Source organism: Heterodontus francisci, chromosome 7 (assembly GCF_036365525.1).
Source record: "Heterodontus francisci isolate sHetFra1 chromosome 7, sHetFra1.hap1, whole genome shotgun sequence".
Classification (NCBI taxonomy): Eukaryota; Metazoa; Chordata; class Chondrichthyes; order Heterodontiformes; family Heterodontidae; genus Heterodontus; species Heterodontus francisci.
Window position 1 is genome coordinate 26,961,167 of NC_090377.1, and position 20,187 is coordinate 26,981,353.

General features: G+C 42.5%; 1 protein-coding gene across 7 annotated transcripts in view; it reads right to left on the minus strand.

Moving 5' to 3' along the window:
• rif1 (replication timing regulatory factor 1) overlaps positions 1-20,187 on the minus strand; it is a 99,824-nt gene that overhangs the window by 47,261 nt on the left and 32,376 nt on the right. For 6 of the 7 annotated variants that reach the window (XM_068034915.1, XM_068034918.1, XM_068034921.1 and 3 more), the window contains 7 exons: positions 19,376-19,496; positions 19,094-19,267; positions 18,195-18,305; positions 17,677-17,739; positions 17,267-17,367; positions 15,913-15,999; positions 2,614-2,687 (listed from right to left, as the gene is read on the minus strand). In XM_068034915.1, coding sequence (XP_067891016.1) covers positions 2,614-2,687; positions 15,913-15,999; positions 17,267-17,367; positions 17,677-17,739; positions 18,195-18,305; positions 19,094-19,267; positions 19,376-19,496 — 731 coding nt within the window. The remainder of the gene's footprint in view (positions 1-2,613; positions 2,688-15,912; positions 16,000-17,266; positions 17,368-17,676; positions 17,740-18,194; positions 18,306-19,093; positions 19,268-19,375; positions 19,497-20,187) is intronic. The other variant, XM_068034922.1, reaches the window with a different exon arrangement.

Sequence of the window (20,187 nt, forward strand, 5' to 3'; positions counted from 1 at the left end):
CATCCAGCACAGGAGCTGTCATTTGACCCATCATGTCTGTGCCAGCTTTCTGAAAGAACAATTTAATTAGCCCCACTCCCCTGCTCTTTCCCTATATCCCCACATATTTTGTTCTTCAAGTAGAAATTCAATTCCCTCTTGAAAGTTACTATCTAATCTGCTTCCAGTGCAACCCAGATCATGACAATACACTATATAAAGAATTTCTCCTATCTCCATGCTGGCTTTTTTGCCAATTATTTTATACTAAGAGTCATTTGGTAGTACAGGACTCGAGTATTGCTGAAAAGAGACATGCTGTCGAAGCCTTTCGTCTTGCACTCATCAGGACAATCCACAAGAATACCAATGTAAGGGAAAAACAACTATATACCATATGAGAAGAGAGTGCTGACTGGTTGGCAAGTGAATTGGTTGCCATGGAAAATGCACCAGTTTACGGCGACTGAGTTAACTGCCAAGCTTTATTTGAAATTTAAACCAGGCAGCTTGACTTCGATTGGTCGAGGCATTTCCCTGAAAAAGTGAATGGCTGTCACTTATTTTGCTTAGCCAAACAGGTGCAATCTGTGCACATGTTTTTTCAGTCTGCAAAGAACAGGGCCCTGTGTATTAATAAGTAGCGTCCAGTTACGCACAAATGTGCCACACTGCGAGTCCGACTGACGAGCTCAAATTGGTTGTCAGCGTAATCCTTAGCACATGGAGGATTATTTAGCAAATGTTGTCTAATTGCAGAATCACATCTAATGTTGGACACTGTACCCATTTAGATGATAGGCAGCACCGTTTTTTGGCTTGATAGCAGTATCTGGTTAACAGCAAACTGCATAGTAGCAGCATGAAACCACTAGCTTCACCTGTTGTTCAAATTGTTGGGATACATTACCTTCCAGGGTAATTTGAGGTAGACTGGGCACTTTACAGAGCCGAAAAGGACAGCCTTAGGCCCATTGCTAACCAGTCAGCACTCTCTTCTCATACAGTATGAAGTTGTTGCTTTCCCTTACAATGGTATTCTTGTAGATTGTCCTGATAAGTGCAAGATGAAAAGCTTTGACATGTCTCTATTTTCAGTAATATTTTATATTTGTATCCTCTGGTTACTGATCCACCTGTCATTCAAAACAATTTCTCTCTATCTGCTCCATATTTAAAACTTGTGTATTTTCACTGCTTTCAATCAGTGGGAAGGGGAGACAATTTTATTTTAACAAAAGGTTAAGAAAAGCATCGTCATGACAACTGAAAAAACCCATAAAACCAAAAATTGATTTAGGTTGACTAAGTTCTGGAGAATATTGCAAAGGCTTTGCTCCACTGTACCCGAAACACACAATCTTCCCTCAATGGCAACACAAAAGCAATGACTCTTTATGATGCGGTCAACTCTACTTCAAGCAACATAATCAAGAGCAACGATTAGTTTTATTTGAAGAAAGTATCAGGTAATGAGCAAGGGTCGACTAAATATCATCTAAGATTCAGGTCTATGTACATGTGGATTATGAACAAGGCCCAGTCATGTTTAGTTTTGTCATGCTAGGCCCTCACCTGCCAAGAACGAGGCACATTAATTTTGTCATGAACACTGATTTTAAACTGTTACTGGAGTGAGGGGAGGACTTGTTAAACAGATCAGCCGTGGCTGGAAAAGATATTTCCATATCAATAGACGGTGTTTGGAAGGTTGAAGCAGCCATTTCTTGACATTCAACCCACAATGGACTTTTAATCACCAGACGTTGAAGGTGGGGGAGCTCGTATTCCAGGTTGACTGCTAAGATGGCTGAATACACAAACGGACATGGTCAAACCAGCTAGTCACATGACTAACCTTCTGGGCAACCTGGGTTTTTTGAATTTGTACGAACAGTTTGGGCAGAAAGCTCTTTGCTCCTGGATTGAAAAGACCTTTCCTAGCTGACTCGCCACAGCCTCTCCTGTCTGCTCCCCTCTCTCTCACTGAACTCCAAAACCCAAAGACACATGAATCCTAAGAGAGAAAAGTTTCCTACAGCGAACAAGGTTTAAGAATAATACTGGGCCCCAACGAAAAGCAAGATCTACTACAATCAAGGACTCTAAACTGAGCTCAAAGAACCGTAACAACTCTTCAGATATTGACTCAAACCTTTCCACTTTATTTTTCTTCTGCTCTTTTCTGTCTCTATTTGCATGTGTGTATCGCGTATGCATGTTAGCATAGAGTGCAGCGTGTATCCGTAGGCAGTAACGGAATTAGAATGGAAGTTTAATAAAATGTCACTTTTCTTCTTTAAACCTGAGAAAACCTGTTGTGCTGGTTTCTTTGCCTTATAATTGGAAAGCAGTGAAAAAGGATTCACCAAGGGGGAGCAAAAAACACGGTGTGTTACAGTAAGACCAGATGAAGGCTGAAAGGGAAACCTGGACCTCTTTCTTACCTGGTCATAACAATTCCAAAAAGAGCAGGAAAAAATACATGATAGCTGGAGAGCACAACACTGAGAAAACCCCACAGAATTTAAATCAGTGTCCATATGAAAGGTAGCATTATACTTCAAATACATCTAGGAAACTAGTAACTTGGACACAAATCCTCAGTGTTGACAATCAAGTGCATAGACACACCTTTCTTCAACCACACAGCCTTCCAGTAAACTGTTGTGAAAGAGCAAGATGATCATGAAGAGTGCCGGAGTGCCCTGAAAGTACAATACAAATTCAATTAAATTAACTGAATATAGATCACAACAGCAACATGAGATTCTCTCATTTTTAACAGTGTCACAACGAAATAAAATACAGGAGCTTTGACACAAAACTGCAACACTGGGAACATAATTGTGGTTAGGCTATAATACTGTACTAAATATACTTAACTACTGTATATATTCATGTCAGTCACCTTGCACGCATTCATACAAACTCCAGGCACATCAAACTAGGAATATATTTAACAGAAACTCAATATACACAGTGAGTCACTGATAATCCAGTAAATAACTTATGAATATACAGTGATTAATTCTTGTATGTTTTATTACAAAAGAATCCACAGGTATCTTTGACTTTACTCTAATGTAAGGAGCAACATTCCTTCATCTCTCACAGGAATGCTTCACATTTCAAAAATTAAGGAAGGTCTGCATGAAATGATCTTGAACGTTATCAAGTTTTAAATTCATTTTATCAATATTTGTCACTTTCACACTAAATTTATCACCGCAGATTAATTTCATATAAGCACCAATGTGGCTGGAAAATATATACAAGAGTCAACAGCTTTCAGCAAAACAATTAACCTATATATTGATCTTAAGTAGCCAATATTTTTGTAATACAACAATGGGCAGAGATGTAAAATAGCAGGTAACAGATGAAATTCATAACATTAGCTTGAGACACAGTAACTGCAGCACAGACTGTGGCTTTATAATAGAATGACTTGTAACTGAAATTAGAATTTTGGGACTCAGGGAAGATTAGCAGTAAGTCAGCTATTCCTTCTGGATAACTCATTCTTTTTAAGGAATTTACATTTTGTAGCAACTGGTTAGTGATGCAGGACACCTTAAACTATCTCAATACATCAAAGAATGGGAGGACGTTAATGTAAATATCTGATCATTCTTGGCCTCTCAAGACTTAAGATCATGAGGCCATCTCAAATGAAACAAATGAGAAAAAAAGTGAGCCAGGAGATTGGAGGCTGTAGGTAAAGGATTAGGAGACCGAGGATTGAAAAATCTCACCGAGACGGGAGGCTGGCTGTAAAGAAGCAGGAGCAGAGCGAACAGAAGCAGTAGAACTAGAGTGTTTTAGGTATATAAGTTTTGTATCTATATTTCACTCTGAGTTTAATATTTTTAGCATCTGACCAGAGGTAAAGGAGTACAAGCAGGAAGAGAGGTAAGGACACCTAAAGGTATAGTCAGCACAAGGGCAGGAGCCCAGTGGTGAGTAGCTGGTGATTTTGTTTAGTTTTAAGTTTATTTCTGTTATGTTAGTTAATAGCCTAATAAATAGATGGACAGCAGGGCACGTCAATCCCATGGGATGCACATCCTGTTCCATGTGTGAACTCGAGGATGCTTCTCATGTCCTGGACAACAACATGCACAGGAAATGTTGTCAGCTGGAGGATCGAGCTCCGGGTTTCTGAGCTTAAGTAGCAGGTGCCGTTACTGTGATGCATCTGTGAGGCTAGCTATGTGGATAGCACGTTTCTGGATATGGTCACTCCACAGCTTAAGGGTGCGCAAACAGAGAGGAACCGGATGACCACTGGACAGTGAAGCAAGACTTGGCAGGCAGCACAGCAGTCCCATGAATGCATCTTATTCTCCAACCAGTTTTCAGTTCTGAATACTGGTGAGGGCGATAGTTCCTCTGGGGAACATGATACTGTGGGTGGCTCAGCTATGCGAGTGCAGGGGGTGGGGAGTTAGGAAAGTGATGATGGTGTTTGGGGGTGGGTGGTAAGGGGTTTCAGTAGTCAGAAGGCAGATAGGCATTTCTGCAGCTGCAGACAGAACTCCAGAATGGCACGTTGCCTCTCTGGTGCCAGGGAGGGTGAAAAGCCACAGGTCGGTCCATATTGGTACCAATGGCATAGGTAGAAAGAGCATTGAGGTCCTGCAGAAAAAGATTTCAGGGAGCCAGAAAAGGAATTAAAAAGGACTGCAAAGCTAGTAATTGCCTGATTACTCTCAGTGCCTCGTGCTAGTGAGTACAGGAGGGTGTGAGTACAGGCGTGACAGGGGAGGGTGTAACAGGAGGTGGCATTGCACTGTTGATAAAGGAGTCAATTACTGCAGTATGGAGGGATGATATCTTAGAAGGTTCCTCAAATAGACCATATGGGTAGAACTTAAAAACAAAAAAGGGGGCAATCACTTGGCTGGGAGCATACTACAGGCCTCCAAACAATCAAGAAATAGGGGAACAGATATGTAGGCAAATCACAGAGAGGTGTAAAAATAATAGGTAATAATAGTCGGGGATTTCAACTTCCCAAATATCAACTGGGATAGTCTTAGTGCAAAAGGCTTAAAGGGGGCAGAATTCTTAAAGTGCATACAGGAGAGCTTTTTGAGCCAGCACGTAGAAAGTCCGACAAGAGAAGGGGCGGTACTGGACCTAATCCTGGGGAATGAAGCCGTACAAGTGGCAGAAGTGTCAGTGGGGGAGCATTTCGGGGATAGGGACCATAACGCAAAGATTTAAGGTCGTTATGGAAAAGTACAAAGAGGGACCGGAAATAAAAGTACTGAACTAGGGCAAGGCCGATTTCAATATGATAAAACAGGATCTGGTCAAAGTGGCCTGGGAGCAGCTACTTGTAGGAAAGTATGCATCAGACCAGTGGGAGTCATTCAAAAAGGAAATAGCGAGTGTTCAGGGCCAACATGTTCCCATATAGGTGAAGGGTAGGACCAACAAGTCCCGGGAACCCTGGATGTCAAAGGATATAGAGGATTGGATAAGGAGAAAAAAGGCTTATGGCAGAATCAGAGCGCCAAAACAGAAGAGGCCCTAGAGGAGTGTAGAAAGTGCAGGGGAGTACTTAAAGTAATTAGGAGAGCAAAGAGGGGACATGAGAAAACACTGGCAGGCTTGGTAAAGGAAAATCCCAAGGCATTTTATAAGTATATTAAGGGCAAGAGGACAACCAGGGAAAGAGTAGGGCCCATTAGGGACCAAAGCGACAATGTGTGTGTGGAGCTGAAGGACATAGGTGAGGTTTTAAATGATTACTTTTCATCTGTGTTCACTATGGAGAAGGATGATATAGGTGTAGAGATCAGGGAGGGGGATTGCGATATACTTGAACAAATTAGCATTGAAAGGGAGGAAGTATTAGCTGTTTAGTGGGCTTAAACACGGATAAATCCCCAGGCCCAGATGAGATGTATCCCAGGCTGTTATGTGAGGCAAGGGAGGAGATAGCAGGGGCTCTGATACACATTTTCAAATTCTCTCTGGCCACAGGAGAGGTACCAGAGGACTGGAGGACAACGAATGTGGTACCATTATTCAAGAAGGGTAGCATGGGGAAACCAGGTAATTACAGGCCAGTGAGTCTAACTTCAGTGGTAGGAAAACTATTGGAAAAAATTCTGAGGGACAGGATTAATCTCCACGTGGAGAGGCAGGGATTAATCAGGACATGGCTTTGTCAGGGGGAGATCGTGTCTAATAAACTTGATTGAATTTTTTGAGGAGGTGACTAGATGTGCATATGAGGGTAAAGCAGTTGATGTAGTCTACATGGACTTCAGTAAGGCTTTTGATAAGGTCCCGCATGGGAGATTGGTTAAGAAAGTAAGAGCCTATGGGATCGAGGGCAATTTGGCAAACTGGATCCAAAATTGGCTTAGTGGCAGGAGGCAGAGGGTGATGGTCAAGGGTTGTTTTTTCAAGTGAAAGCCTGTGACCAGTGGTGTACCGCAGGGATCAGTGCTGGGACCCTTGCTGTTTGCAATGCACATTAATGATTCAGATGTGAATATAGGAGGTATGATTAGGAAGTTCACAGATGACACGAAAATTTGTGGAGATTCACCAGGATGTTGCCTGGGCTGGAGCATTTCAGCTATGAAGAGAGACTGGATAGGCTAGGGTTGTTTTCCTTGGAGCAGAGAAGGCTGAGGGGGGACATGATTGAGGTATATAAATTTTATGGGGCATTGATAGGATAGATAGGAAGAAACTTTTTCCCTTAGTGGAGGGGTCAATAACCAGGGAGCATAGATTTAAGGTAAGGGGCAGGAGGTTTAGAGGGGATTTGAGGAAACATTTTTTCACCCGGAGGGTGGTTGGAATCTGGAATACACTGCCTGAAGGGGTGGTAGAGGCAGGAACCCTCACAACATTTAATAAGTATTTAGATGAGCACCTGAAATGCCACAGCATACAAGTCTATGAGCTAAGTGCTGGAAAATGGAATTAGTATAGACAGGTGCTTGATGGCCGGTAGAGACACGATGGGCCGAAGGGCCCGTTTCTGTACTGTATTAATATGACTCTAGGAGCTGAATGCATGGCTGGAGAGATGGCTTTCGATTCCTGGGGCATTGGGACTGGTTTTGGGGGAGTTGGACCTGTACAAGCCAGACAGATTGTACCTCAATGGAGCAGTGACCAATATCTTGATTGGGAGGTTTGCTATTGGGGAGGATTTAAACCAGCTTGGCAGGGGGATGGGAACCAGAGTATAGATTCAGAAGGTAGAGAAGGAAAATTGGAAGCAGAAGGCAGCAAATTAAGTGACTATGGCAGATTGAGGAAACAAAGGACAGAAAATAGATAAAAAGGAGTTGTTCCATGATTAGTGGTACATACTTGAATACAAGGAGTCTATCAATAAAGGCAGATAAGCTGAGGGCACAGATAAGACACTTGGAAGTATGATATCATAGCTATAACTAAAATGTGGCTGAAAGGAGAGCAGGAATGGCAGCTCAACATTCTTGGTTACAGGATTTTCAGATGGAATTTAAATAAAAACAGGAGGTGGTGGTCACAATATTGGTTAAAGAAACAATCACAGTTGTGAAGAGGGACAAAATGCTTGAAGGAGCATCAAATGAATCCAAATGGGTTGAAGTGAGGAACAAAAAAGCTGCAATAGCACTTCTGGGAATATATCATAGACCCCTAAACAGACAGGCAGGGAGATAGAAGGAAAATATGTAGTCAAATTGCTGACTAGTATAGAAATAAAAGGGCAGTAGTAGCCGTCGTAGTAGTAGGGAATTTCAACTACCCTAATATTAATTGGGATAAATTCAGTGCAATAGGTCTGGAGGGCAAAGAATTCTTAAAATGTATGCAGGAGAACTTTTTTTTGTATGTAGCAAGACCAACAAGAGGAGTCCAAAAGGAAAATGGTTGTGATTGTTAAAGGCCAATCATCTAAACTATAGGACATTGCTGCAGGAGTTCCTCAGGTTAGTTGTCCTAGGTCCAACCATTTTCAGCGGCTTCATCAATGACCTTCCCTTCAACATAAGGTCAAAAGTGAGAATGTTCACTGATGATTGCAGTGTTCAGTATCATTTGCAACTCAATACCAAAGCAGTCTGTGCCCACATGCAGAAAGACCTGGACAACATTCAGGCTTGGGCTGATAAGTAGCAAGTAACATTCACACCACACAAGTGCCAGGCAATAACCATCTCCAACAACAGAAACGGAGCCTCACAGCTCCAGCAACCCAGGTTCATTTCTGGGTACTGCCTGTGTGGAGTTTGCAAGTTCTCCCTGTGACCGCGTGGGTTTCCGCCAGGTGTTCCGGTTTCCTCCCACAGGCAAAGACTTGCAGGTTTATAGGTAAATTGGCCATTGTAAATTGCCCCTAGTGTAGGGTGCCCCATCAACACCACCCTGTTAGGCTACCATTGCCCAGGAACTTAACTGGACTAGCCATATAAATACTGTGGCTACAAGAGTAGGCCAGAGGCTGGGAATTCTTGGTGAGTAACTCACCTGACTCCGCAAAGCCTGGCCATCATCTTCAATGCACATATTAGGAGTGTAATGGAATACACTCCACTTGCCTGGATGAGTGCAGCTCCCAACACTGAAGAAGCTCAACACCTTCAAGGACAAAGCAGTCTGCTTGATTGGCACCCATTCACCAGCTTAAACATTCACTCCCACCACCACTGGTGCAGTGGCAAGTGTGTACAATCTACAAGATGCACTACAGCAACTGACCAAACCTGCTTCAACAACATGTTCCAAACCTAAGTGGCAGAGGCTGCAGAAGAACAAGGGCTGCAGATGCACGGAAACACCACTGCCTGCAAGTTCCTCTCCAAGTCCCATACCACCATGATTTGGAAAGACATGGCCAGAAATACAATGCCGTTCCTTCCCTGTCGCAGGGTCAAAATCCTGGAAACCCCTCCCTAACAGCACTGTGGGTGTACTTGAACCACATGGAGTGGCTCACCACCACCTTCTCATTTAGGCAATTAGGGATGGGCATCAAATGCTGGCCTTGCCAGTGATGCTCACATGCCAAGCATGAATTAAAAAAAAAAATAAGAGAAAGGGCAGTTCTGGACTTCGTTTTAGGGAATGCACCTGGGCCGGTAGAAGTGGCATCAGTAGGAGAGCATTTACACAGTAGAGATTATAATTCGGTTAGATGTAGAGTAGTTATGGATAAATATGAACCAGGAATAAAAGTCTTAACTTGGAGAAAGCTGAAATATGATTTGGCAAAAGTGGACTGGAAAAAGCTACTTGAAGGCAGATCAGTGTCAGAGCAATGAGAGGCTTTTGATAGACAGGGCTAAGTGATCTTACACCAACGGATCAGATATAAGCTCTGCAGTCCTGCCACACCCAGTCGTGAATGGTGGTGGATGATTAAACAGCTAACAGGAGGAGGATGCTCCACAAATATCCCCATCCTCAACGATGGGGGAGCCCAGTACATCAGTGCCAAAGATAAGGCTCAAGTATTTTGCATCCACCTTCAACCAGAAGTGCCAAGTGGATGATCCATCTTGGCCTCCTCCAGAGGTCCCCAGCATCACAAATGCCAGTTTTCAGCCAATTTGATTCACTCTATAGGATACCAAGAAACTGCTAGACACTGGATACTGCAAAGACTAAGGGCCTTAACATTATTCTGGCAATAGTACTGAAGACTTGTGCTCCAGAACTAGCTGCACCCTTAGCCAAGCTGTTCCAGTATAGCTACAACACTGATATGTACCCAGTAATGTGGAAAATTGGCCAAGTATGTCCTCTACACAAAAAGCAGGACAAATCCAACCCAGCCAATTACCACCCTCTCAGTCTATTCTCGATCATCAGCAAAGTGATGAAAGGGGGTCGTCGACAGTGCTATAAGCTGCACTTGCTAAGCAATAACCTGCTGACTGACGCTCAGTTTGGGTTCCGCCAGGGCCACTCAGCTCCTGACTTCATTACAGCCTCGGTCGAAACATGGACAAAAGAGCTGAACTCAAGGTGAGGTGAGAGTGACTACCCTTGACATCAAGGCAGCATTTGGCAGAGTATAGCAAAACTGGAGTCAATGGGAATGCGGAGGGGCGGGGGAACTTTCCACCCACTGGAGTCATACATAGCACAAAGGAAGATGGTTGTGGTTGTTCAATCATTTCGACCCCAGGAAATCACTGCAGGAGTTCCTCAGGGTAGTGTCCTAAGCCCAACCATCTTCAGCCGCTTCATCAATGATCTTCCTTCCATCATTAGGTCAGATGTGGGGATGTTCGTTGATTATTGCACAATGTTCAGCATCATTCGCAACGTCTCAGATACTGAAGCAGCCATGTCCAGGTCTTGCTGCATCGGGACAATATCAAGGCTTGGCTGTTACGTGGCAAGTAACATTTGCGCCACACTAGTACCGGGCAATAACCATATCAAACATGAGAGAATCTAACCATCTTCCACTTGCCTGGATGGGTGCAGCTCCAACACTCAAGAAGCTTGACAGCATCCAGGAAAAAGCAGCCTGCTTGAGTGGCACGCCATCCACTGATGCACAGTGGCAATGGTGTGTACCATCTACAAGATGCACTGCAGTAACTCACCAAAGCTCCTTCGACAGCACCTTCCAAACCCACAACTTCGATCACCTAGAAGGACAAGGGCAGCAGATGCATGGGAACACCACCACCTGCAAGTTCCCCTCCAAGCCACATGCCATTCTGACTTGGAACCGTATCACAGTTCCTTCAGTGTTGCTGGGTCAAAATCCTGAAACTCCCTTCCTAACAGCACTGTCGGTGTACCTACACCCCAAGGACTGCAGCAGTTCAAGAAGGCATCTGACCACCAGATTCTCAAGGGCAATTAGGGATGGGCAAAAAGTGCTGGCCTAGCCAGTGATGCCCACATCCTATGAACGAACAAAACAAAAGGAAGAGCTAAGGAGGGTTCAGAACAAATATGTTACCACAAAAAAAAAGGGTGGGACACAAATCTGGACACCTTTGGGTGTCAAAGAACACACAGAGTAGGATAAGGCAAAAGAAAGCAAGTTTATGTCAGATCAAGAACTCAATACTCCAGAAAGCCTAGAGGAGTATAGAAAGTATGGGGTGAAATTAAAAAGGAAATTAGGGAAGCAAAGAGAGGGCATGAAAACATTAAGTAATATCAAGAAAAACTCAAAGATGTTTTATAAATACATAAAGAACAAGAGGATAACTAAAGAGTATGGACAATTATAGACCATAATGTATTTGCGCATTGATGAGTGCATGGACTAAATGGCCTCCTTCTGTGCCATAAATGACTATGTCTCTAAGATGTGGGCATGGACAAAGAACAAAGAACAGTACAGCACAGGAATAGGCCATTTGGCCCTCCAAGCCTGCACCGATCTTGATGCCTGCTGAAACTAACACCTTCTGCACTTCCGGGGCCCATATCCCTCTATTCCCTTCCTATTCATATATTTGTCAAGATGTCTCTTTAACGTCGCTATCGTATCTGCTTCCACCACCTACCCTGGCAGCAAGTTCCAGGCACTCACCAACCTCTGTTTCAAAAAACTTGCCTCGCACATCCCCTCTAAAACTTTGCCCCTCGCACCTTAAACCTATGTCCCCTAGTAACTGACTCTTGAATCCTGGGAAAAAGCTTCTGACTATCCATTCTGTCCATGCCACTCATAACTTTGTAAAGCTCTAGCATGTCGCCCCTCCACCTCTGTCGTTCCAGTGAAAACAATCCGAGTTTTTCCAACCTCTCCTCATAGCTAATGCCCTCCAGACCAGGCAACATCCTGGTAAACCTCTTCTGTACCCTCTCCAAAGCCTCCACGTCCTTCTGGTAGTGTGGCGACCAGAATTGCACGCAATATTCTAAGTATGGCCTAACTAAGGTTCTGTACAGCTGCAACGACTTGCCAATTTTTATACTCTATGCCCCAACCGATGAAGGCCAGCATGCCGTATGCCTTCTTGACTACCTTATCCACCTGCATTGCCACTTTCAGTGACCTGTGGACCTGTACGCCCAGATCTCTCTGCCGGTCAATACTCCTAAGTCAATACTCTGCCATCTACTGTATACCTCCCACCTGCATTAGACCTTCCAAAATGCATTACCTCACATTTGTCCGGATAAAACTCCATCTGCCATTTCGCCGCCCAAGTCTCCAACTGATCTATATCCTGCTGTATCCTCTGACAATCCTCATCATTATCCGCAACTCCACCAACCTTTGTGTCGTCCGCAAACTTACTAATCAGACCAGCTACATTTTCCTCCAAATCATTTATCTATACTACAAACAGCAAAGGTCCCAGCACTGATCCCTGCGGAACACCACTAGTCACATCCTTCCATTCAGAAAAACACCCATCCACTGTTACCCTCTGTCTCCTGTGACTGAGCCAGTTCTGTATCCATCTTGCCAGCTCACCTCTGATCCCGTGTGACTTCACCTTTTGTACCAGTCTGCCAAGTGGGACCTTGTCAAAGGCTTTACTAAAGTCCATATAGACAATATCCACCGCCCTTCCCTCATCAATCATCTTCGTCACTTCCTCAAAAAACTCAATCAAATTAGTAAGACATGACCTCCCCTTCACAAAACCATGCTGTGTCTCGCTAATAAGTTTGTTTGTTTCCAAATGGGAGTAAATCCTGTCCCGAAGAATCCTCTCTAATAGTTTCCCTACCACTGACATAAGGCTCACCGGCCTATAATTTCCTGGATTATCCTTGCCACCCTTCTTAAACAAAGGAACAACATTGGCTATTCTCCAGCCCTCTGGGACCTCACCTGTAGCCAATGAGGATGCAAAGATTTCCGTCAAGGCCCCAGCAATTTCTTCCCTTGCCTCCCTCAGTATTCTAGGGTAGATCCCATCAGGCCCTGGGGACTTATCTACCTTAATGCTTTGCAAGACACCCAACACCTCCTCCTTTTTGATAATGAGATGACTGAGACTATCTCCACTCCCTTCCCTAGGCTCATCATCCACCAAGTCCTTCTCCTTGGTGAATACGGATGCAAAGTACTCATTTAGCACCTCACCCATTTCCTCTGGCTCCATGCATAGATTCCTATCTCTGTCCTTGAGTGGGCCAACCCTTTCCCTGGTTACCCTCTTGCTCTTGATATATGTATAAAAAGCCTTGGGATTTTCCTTAATCCTGTTTGCCAATGACTTTTCATGACCCCTTTTAGCCCTCCTGACTCCTTGCTTAAGTTCCTTCCTACTGTCTTTATATTCCTCAAGTGCTTCATCTGTTCCTAGCCTTCCAGCCCTTACAAATGCTTCCTTTTTCTTTTTGACTCGGCTCACAATATCCCGTGTTATCCAAGCTTCCCAAAACTTGCCAAACTTGTCTTTCTTCCTCACAGGAACATGCTGGTCCTGGATTCTAATCAGCTAACGTTTGAAAGACTCCCACATGTCAGATGTTGATTTACCCTCAAACAGCCGCCCCCAATCTAAATTCTTCAGTTCCTGCCTAATATTGTTATAATTAGCCTTCCCCCAATTTAGCACCTTAATGAATACTTTGCATCTGTTCTCAAAAAAAGAGGGAAGCATGGGAAGAAATAGAGGCTCTAACCATCATTTTCCAATCCTCTCTGGGTACAGATGTGGTGCTGGAGGACTTCTAATGTTGTACTATTGTTTAAAAAGGGATAGCCCAAGAAATTACAGGCCAGTTAGCCAAACCTCGGCGGTGGGGAAAATATTGGGAGAAAATTCTGAAACTGTATAAAATCAACATTTAGAGAGGCACAGATTAAGGACAGTCAGCATGAATTTGTTAAGGGAACATGACTGACTAACTTGATTGAATTGAGCAGGCAACAAGGGTCGACGAGTTTAGCACATTGGATGTAGTCTACATAGATTTTAGGAAGAATTTTGACAAGGTCCCACATGGCAGACTGATCAGTAAATTAAAAGATCACAAGATCCAAAGGAAAGTAGCAAATTGGATCTAAAATTGACTCAATGGTAGGAAGAAAAGGGTCACAGTCGATGGGCACTTGTGAGACTCGAAGGTTTTTTCCACTGGGTTTCTGCAGGACTCAGTACTGGGTCCTTTGCTGCTTGTGGTATATATCAAATGATTGAGACTTAAATGTAGGAGGCATGATTAAGAAGTTTGCAGATGATATGAAAATTAGCCACGTGGTTGAAAGTGAGGAAGAAAACTGTAGACTTCAGGAAGATTAAAAAAAATATACATCAATGGACTGGTCAGATGGGCAGAGAAGTGGCAAATGGAATTCAAATCGGGAGAAGTATGAGATAATGCATTTGGGGAGGAGAAAGAAGGCAAGGGAGTGTCTGTCTATAGATCTGTAAAGGTAGCAGGACAGATAACGAGGTGGTCGAGGAGGCATAAGGGATACTTTCCTTTATTGGCTGATGCCTAGAGTATAATCAGGAAGGTTATGTTTGAGGGATCTGAGCGTTCTTGTACATGAAACACAAAAAGTTAGCATGCAGGTGCAGCAAGTAATTAGGAAGGCAAATGGAATTTTGGCCTTTATTGCTAGGGGGTTAAGAGTTTAAAAATGGGGAAGTCTTGTTACAACTGTACAGAGTGTTGGTGAGGCCACACCTGAAGTACTGCGTACAGTTTTGGGCCCCGTATTTAAGGAAGGGTATACTAGCATTGGAGACAGTTCAGAAAAGATTCACTAGGCTGATTCCTGGGATGAAGGGGTTGTCTTATCAAGAACAGCTAAACAGGTTAGGCCTTTATTCACTGGAGTTTAGAAGAATGAGAGGTGATCTTATTGAAACATATAAGATCTTAAGGGGGCTTGACAGGGTAGATGTTGAGAATATGTTTCCACTGGTGGGGGAATCTCGAAATAGGGGACACAGTTACAGAATAAGGGGACATACATTTAAAACGGAGATGCGAAGGAATTTCTCCTCTCAAGAGGGTGGTGAATCTCTGGAATTCTCTACCTCAGAGGGTTGTGGAGGCTAGGTCACTAAATGTATTTAAGGAGGAGGTGGATAGATTTTTGAAATCTTGGGGAGTTGAGGGTTATGCGGAGCAGGCCCGAAAGAAGAGTTGAGTCCTGGGACAGATCAGCCATGATCTTATTGAATGGTGGGGCAGGCTTGAGGGGCTGAATGGCCTACTCCTGCTCCTATTTCTTATGTTCGAACTATATAAAACACTAGACAGATAGCAGCTGCAATACTGGGCACAGTTCAAGTCCCAGCATTACACGAAGGATGTGCTCACACAAGAGAGGGTACAGAGGAGATTTACAAGGATATTTCCAGGATTGGAGAATTTTAGCTATGAGGAAAGACTGAATTGGTTGGGTTTGTTTGGAACATAGGAGGCTGAGGGGAGATTTAATTGAGGTGCATAAAATTATAAGGGGCCTAGATAGTGTGGATAGAAAGGACCTATTTCCATTAGCAGAGAGGTCAATAACCAGGGGAATAGATTTAAAGCAATTAGAGGAGAGTTAAGGAAACATTCTTTCACCCTGAAGGTGGTGGGGTCGAGAATTCACTGTCTGAAAGGGTGGTAGAGGCAGAAACCCTCATCGCATTTAAAAAATACTTAGATATGCATTGGATGTGCTGTAACCTACAGGGCTATGGACCAAGAGTTGGAAGACGTGATTAGACTAGATAACTCTTTATTGGCCAGCATGAATAGGCCAAATGGTCTCCTCCTGTGCTGCAAGTCTTTCTATGAATTCTTGCTGCCAGTCAGCTACAGAGCAGCAAGGCAGAAACCTATGCCTGTTTACTCTTCAAGATATAATGCTAACGTTGACACAAACAGAACTTCCCAAGAAACGGGGGTGGGAAGTTATCTTCAGGCATACTTGTAGCGGGAAAGTAATGGAACTTCATTCATCACTCCAGGCACATCTTTTCCCACATCACAACAATATAACACAAGGTACATGCATACATTCAGAATGTCCATGTTGGCGACCTGGTATGCTGGTGATCCCAAGACCTTTTGAGGGAGTCCTTTGACGGTTGTCTCTATAAGAGCCTGGAAAGAAAACCAAACATGCAAATAACAGTGTAATATTCATAAATTGCTCTCCCGCCATTGCGAGTGGGCAGAAGCATTTTTTATTTGATGCAAATATAATTTACTACTATCCACTTGTTTCTGTCAAGCCAAACACAGCCTTCTAAGAAATTTATTCCTTATGCAGCTTTCTGCACAAGGGCAGGTGAAGTTAATTGAATGGATATACTCAGGTGGCAAAGGCAGTGTGTGACCGAACCATACAGAACACAAGCTTCTGGATTTAAATTTCCAATATGCATCAAGTTAGGGCAACAGCAGGGGTGCTACAATTGGTCTCAGCACCTCAAGTACATACTTAGGCAAAGGGTGAGGAGGGAGTATCAAAAGTTGAATGGCGTCATCACACACTGTCTAGGGTCAAGCATGAACGATCCCCTGGGCAAAGTACAAGAGGGTAACTGATGTCAAAAGAACCACAGGAAGATGAAGAGGTCAAAGAAAAAGGAGCGAAAATTGGAAAGGAAAAATTAAAACCAATATCCTCATTAAGTAGAATTCTTTTGCAGTTCAGAGTTTGTTTTATGGCTTTTAACTTGTTTGCATCAACAAAATGTAAAATTTCAGAACTCATTTTTAAACCAAAAAACTGCATTACTAAAAAAAGGTACCTCACAGCTCCTGGAAATTTTGTTTCTTAAAGCAGGTTTGATATTTCAATGCCCTAGATTGAAAGGATCCATTTATTTGGGACTAGTCACTCCAGCCCAATTGGTGGATTTCCCATCAAGAGGTAAGTCACATACAGGACTAAGTGGTGACGGCAAGAGGAAGGGGAAATACAAGCATCACTGGAAAATATATGGTTCCACTGTTTGATAGGGATTGAAGCAAGTAAAAATTGGGGAGGACAACTATGTTCTCACACACTTTTAATTCTGGTTGCATAATGAAACAGTTTAAGAGTTAAACCATGCAATTATATCAGAGATAAAATTAAAACATTTTTCATTCATGAACTGCTAATCGCAACAAAAAAAAATGCATTTCGGGAAACTGGTACACCAGCATAGGAGTAGTGATAAAATGTTAGCGCGTGCCTCCAAAGGCTGGTTTCACTTTCAATAGGGCTAACATAGACTAGGTAGTTCTTTTAGAGAAAATTATTGAAAAATGCAGTATGGACTACCCTTTGCTATTAAAAGGAACATTAACAAAAAGAGAGTTTTAAAAAAGGTATAACTGTTAATTTCATAAACAAAGGAAACTGGTTTAATGTACGTACCAAGGCTTTGTGTGCAGAGATAGCATCTGAATTCACTATCTGCTGCAATGCTTGCAATAACAGTGTCAATATCTCTGATGCTTGTCGCTCCTTCTTTGAGCCTTAAGTTGAAGAACATCTTAAAATTAGAAACAATTGATTTCACATTCTTCTGCATAAATCAAAGTTTCTGAGAGGTCTGTTTAACTGCCAAAGCAGTTAAGGATAGTATATAAAAGAGTTGTTTCAGATCCATTCTCACACATGCCAGCAGCTAGTGTAGGTAGGTGGTAGGAGAATGGTGGGGATGTGGTAGAGAATATGGTGTTAATGTAGGATTAGTATAAATGGGTGGTTGTTGGTTGGCACAGACTCGGTAAGCCGAAGGGCCTGTTTCAGTGCTGTATCTCTAAAAAATAAAATTCACTAACCTGACTCAACAGCATTTTTCACATAGCTGATCAGATGCTTCCAAATAAGATTAAGCATGGCATCTATGGAAAATAAAAATGAAAAGATAACACATCATAAACTGTACTTAAACAATACATTGTGGACGCTGGAAACCTGAAACAAACACTGGAACTACATAGGTCAGGCAGTATCTGCGGAGAGATAAAAAGAAAACAGAACTAATATTTCAGCTTGATGACCTTTCAGAGTTCATCGTCCCGAAACATCAACTCTTCCTCTCTGTAGGTGGAGTGTTTGCAGCATTTTCCGTTTATATACTCTACTTAATTTGGTCACCTCACTATTTTCAATATTTGCCTCAAATATACCTAAAAAAAGTATAATCGTGCAGTTAGCAATAATATTTTACTCTTTCTAGAGGTAAAAAGGTAGAACTTAATTTATATCAATTTTGTGATCGTCAAAGGTTACACTATATTACATTAAAATGTATTTGGTAAATTAATCAAAAACTAAATGCTATGAAATGATTTACCTTCTCCCAGTTTGCCAACAGAAAAGAATGCATCTCTGACTGCAGTTATCAGGGTTCCAGCATTCTTGCAAAAGAACGAAGAGCTATTAATTAATGAGTGCTGTAGAGGATCTGTAGGAAATAATGATGGGACATATTACTAATGGAGTGAGTGAACAAGCAAGCAGTAGTAGCACTAATATGACCATGGGCAAAGGTACATCAGAATAGATACATTAATGAAACTGTACCTGTTATATACTCAGACACAAATCCTTAAAACACCCAAGTGTAGCCCACAATTCATGTCAATTTCTCAATAAAATCTGAAGCAGTTTCAATATGATACCTTAGCTATGGCCTTTTTAATTCTCATTTCCTTGTGTCTTACTTTCCTTAATCAGACCTGTAATGAGCCTCAGTTACACCAACTGTAATTTTGAATTTGAAGTGACTTGTCAAGTGCATTTATAACTTGGATCCACTCAGTTTCTACGTTCAATCCACATACAGCAATCCTTTAAAGGCTCCTGCACCTGAATACAGCCAATTGACTGAAATAGGCATCTTTACCAAGGTCACCTGAGACACTCCAGTGAAACTGTTGAATGAATGGGAGATCAGTAACAATTTACCTCTCTTCCCTGAAGGCTGAACCAAAGCACAACTATAGCTTGCCCCGCTTCTAAAATCCAGCTCCTGAGATTCTACTGGGAGACTCAGGGCAACAGTCAAGGCCCAACACAACCTCCAAAGGAAACTGAAACCCACTGCGTTAAGCAGATGTCCACAGCGACACCCAGAGAAACACAGCTGCAGATGTGCTACTAGTTTTGTTACAGTAGAGGTCAAGCCTGTTGCTCAGAAAACACTGTAAAGTTAAAGTAAAAGTAATCCAACAGAATAAATATCAGACATACCTAAACTAAGCTGAAGCTTGTTCTGCTTAACCAGGTCGGTGACCGCAGGACCCACCAGGAAATGAAGTAATACTTCGACTCCTACAAGCTGCACTGCTTGCATTGCTGGCAATGTGGAGAGGCTGGAATTCAATTGCATTCTTGGCACTGTAGGACTTGGTGAAGGAAAAGCCACTGAAAGAAATTTACATACATGGGCAATGCTAGGGCAATAAAAGATAAATTTCTAGTGTGTTATTGCAGGGTCACACACGAACTGCCTGAACCGTTTACAAATCTTACCTGTTTTCTGTGCTGACACTGGGGTTGCATTAGGAGAGATCAATGCAGTTCTGCACGGTGTTCCTGGTGGATGTACAGTTCCATCAGTACCAAATGCATTCTGTAGCAGCGGGACACATACCTACCATAATATAGTGGAAGGTCACATCAAACATTTTATGCTGATAAAATACAGTTAACCATGTCAGATATCACTGAATAAAGATATTTTATCACTGATTTCGGCTATGTTATCTCAAAACATGCGCAGCACCAAACTACTTGGGTAATGCTTTTCCTCAAACAAGTTTGTCAAATGTCTACAGTTGAAACAAGACAATCCTGAACTAATGAGAATCCTTATATAAGGCAAACCCATTCTAGAAACTCAAATATCTTTTAAAAAAGTGATTGTTTAAAAATAAAACTGTAGAATGTAAATGAGCCAACAAAAAAGAAATATGAAGCATTGCTTTGAAACAGAATTGGGTGTCCATGCATTAGTTTCTACTAAACAACTAAATCTGATGCAAAGATAAATGGGACACGATGAATGCAGTATGACCCTTCTTGTAACTAGAGGTGATTGAGACTAAAACTATAAAATTAATCCTTTTGGTGGAGTTAAGAGTATGATGCAGTACAGCACAAATCCCACTGGACAAAGATTTGACAATAACCCACAACATCTTGGCCAGTCATCATACGGTTACAATGCTCCCTTTATTGCAGAACTGTTACAGACCCTTTTGGTCAGAAAGCAGCTGTGAATAAACTCAGGCTTGGTCAAATTTTCCCAAACATTGAGTAAATGCTTTCAAAGCCAAGACTAA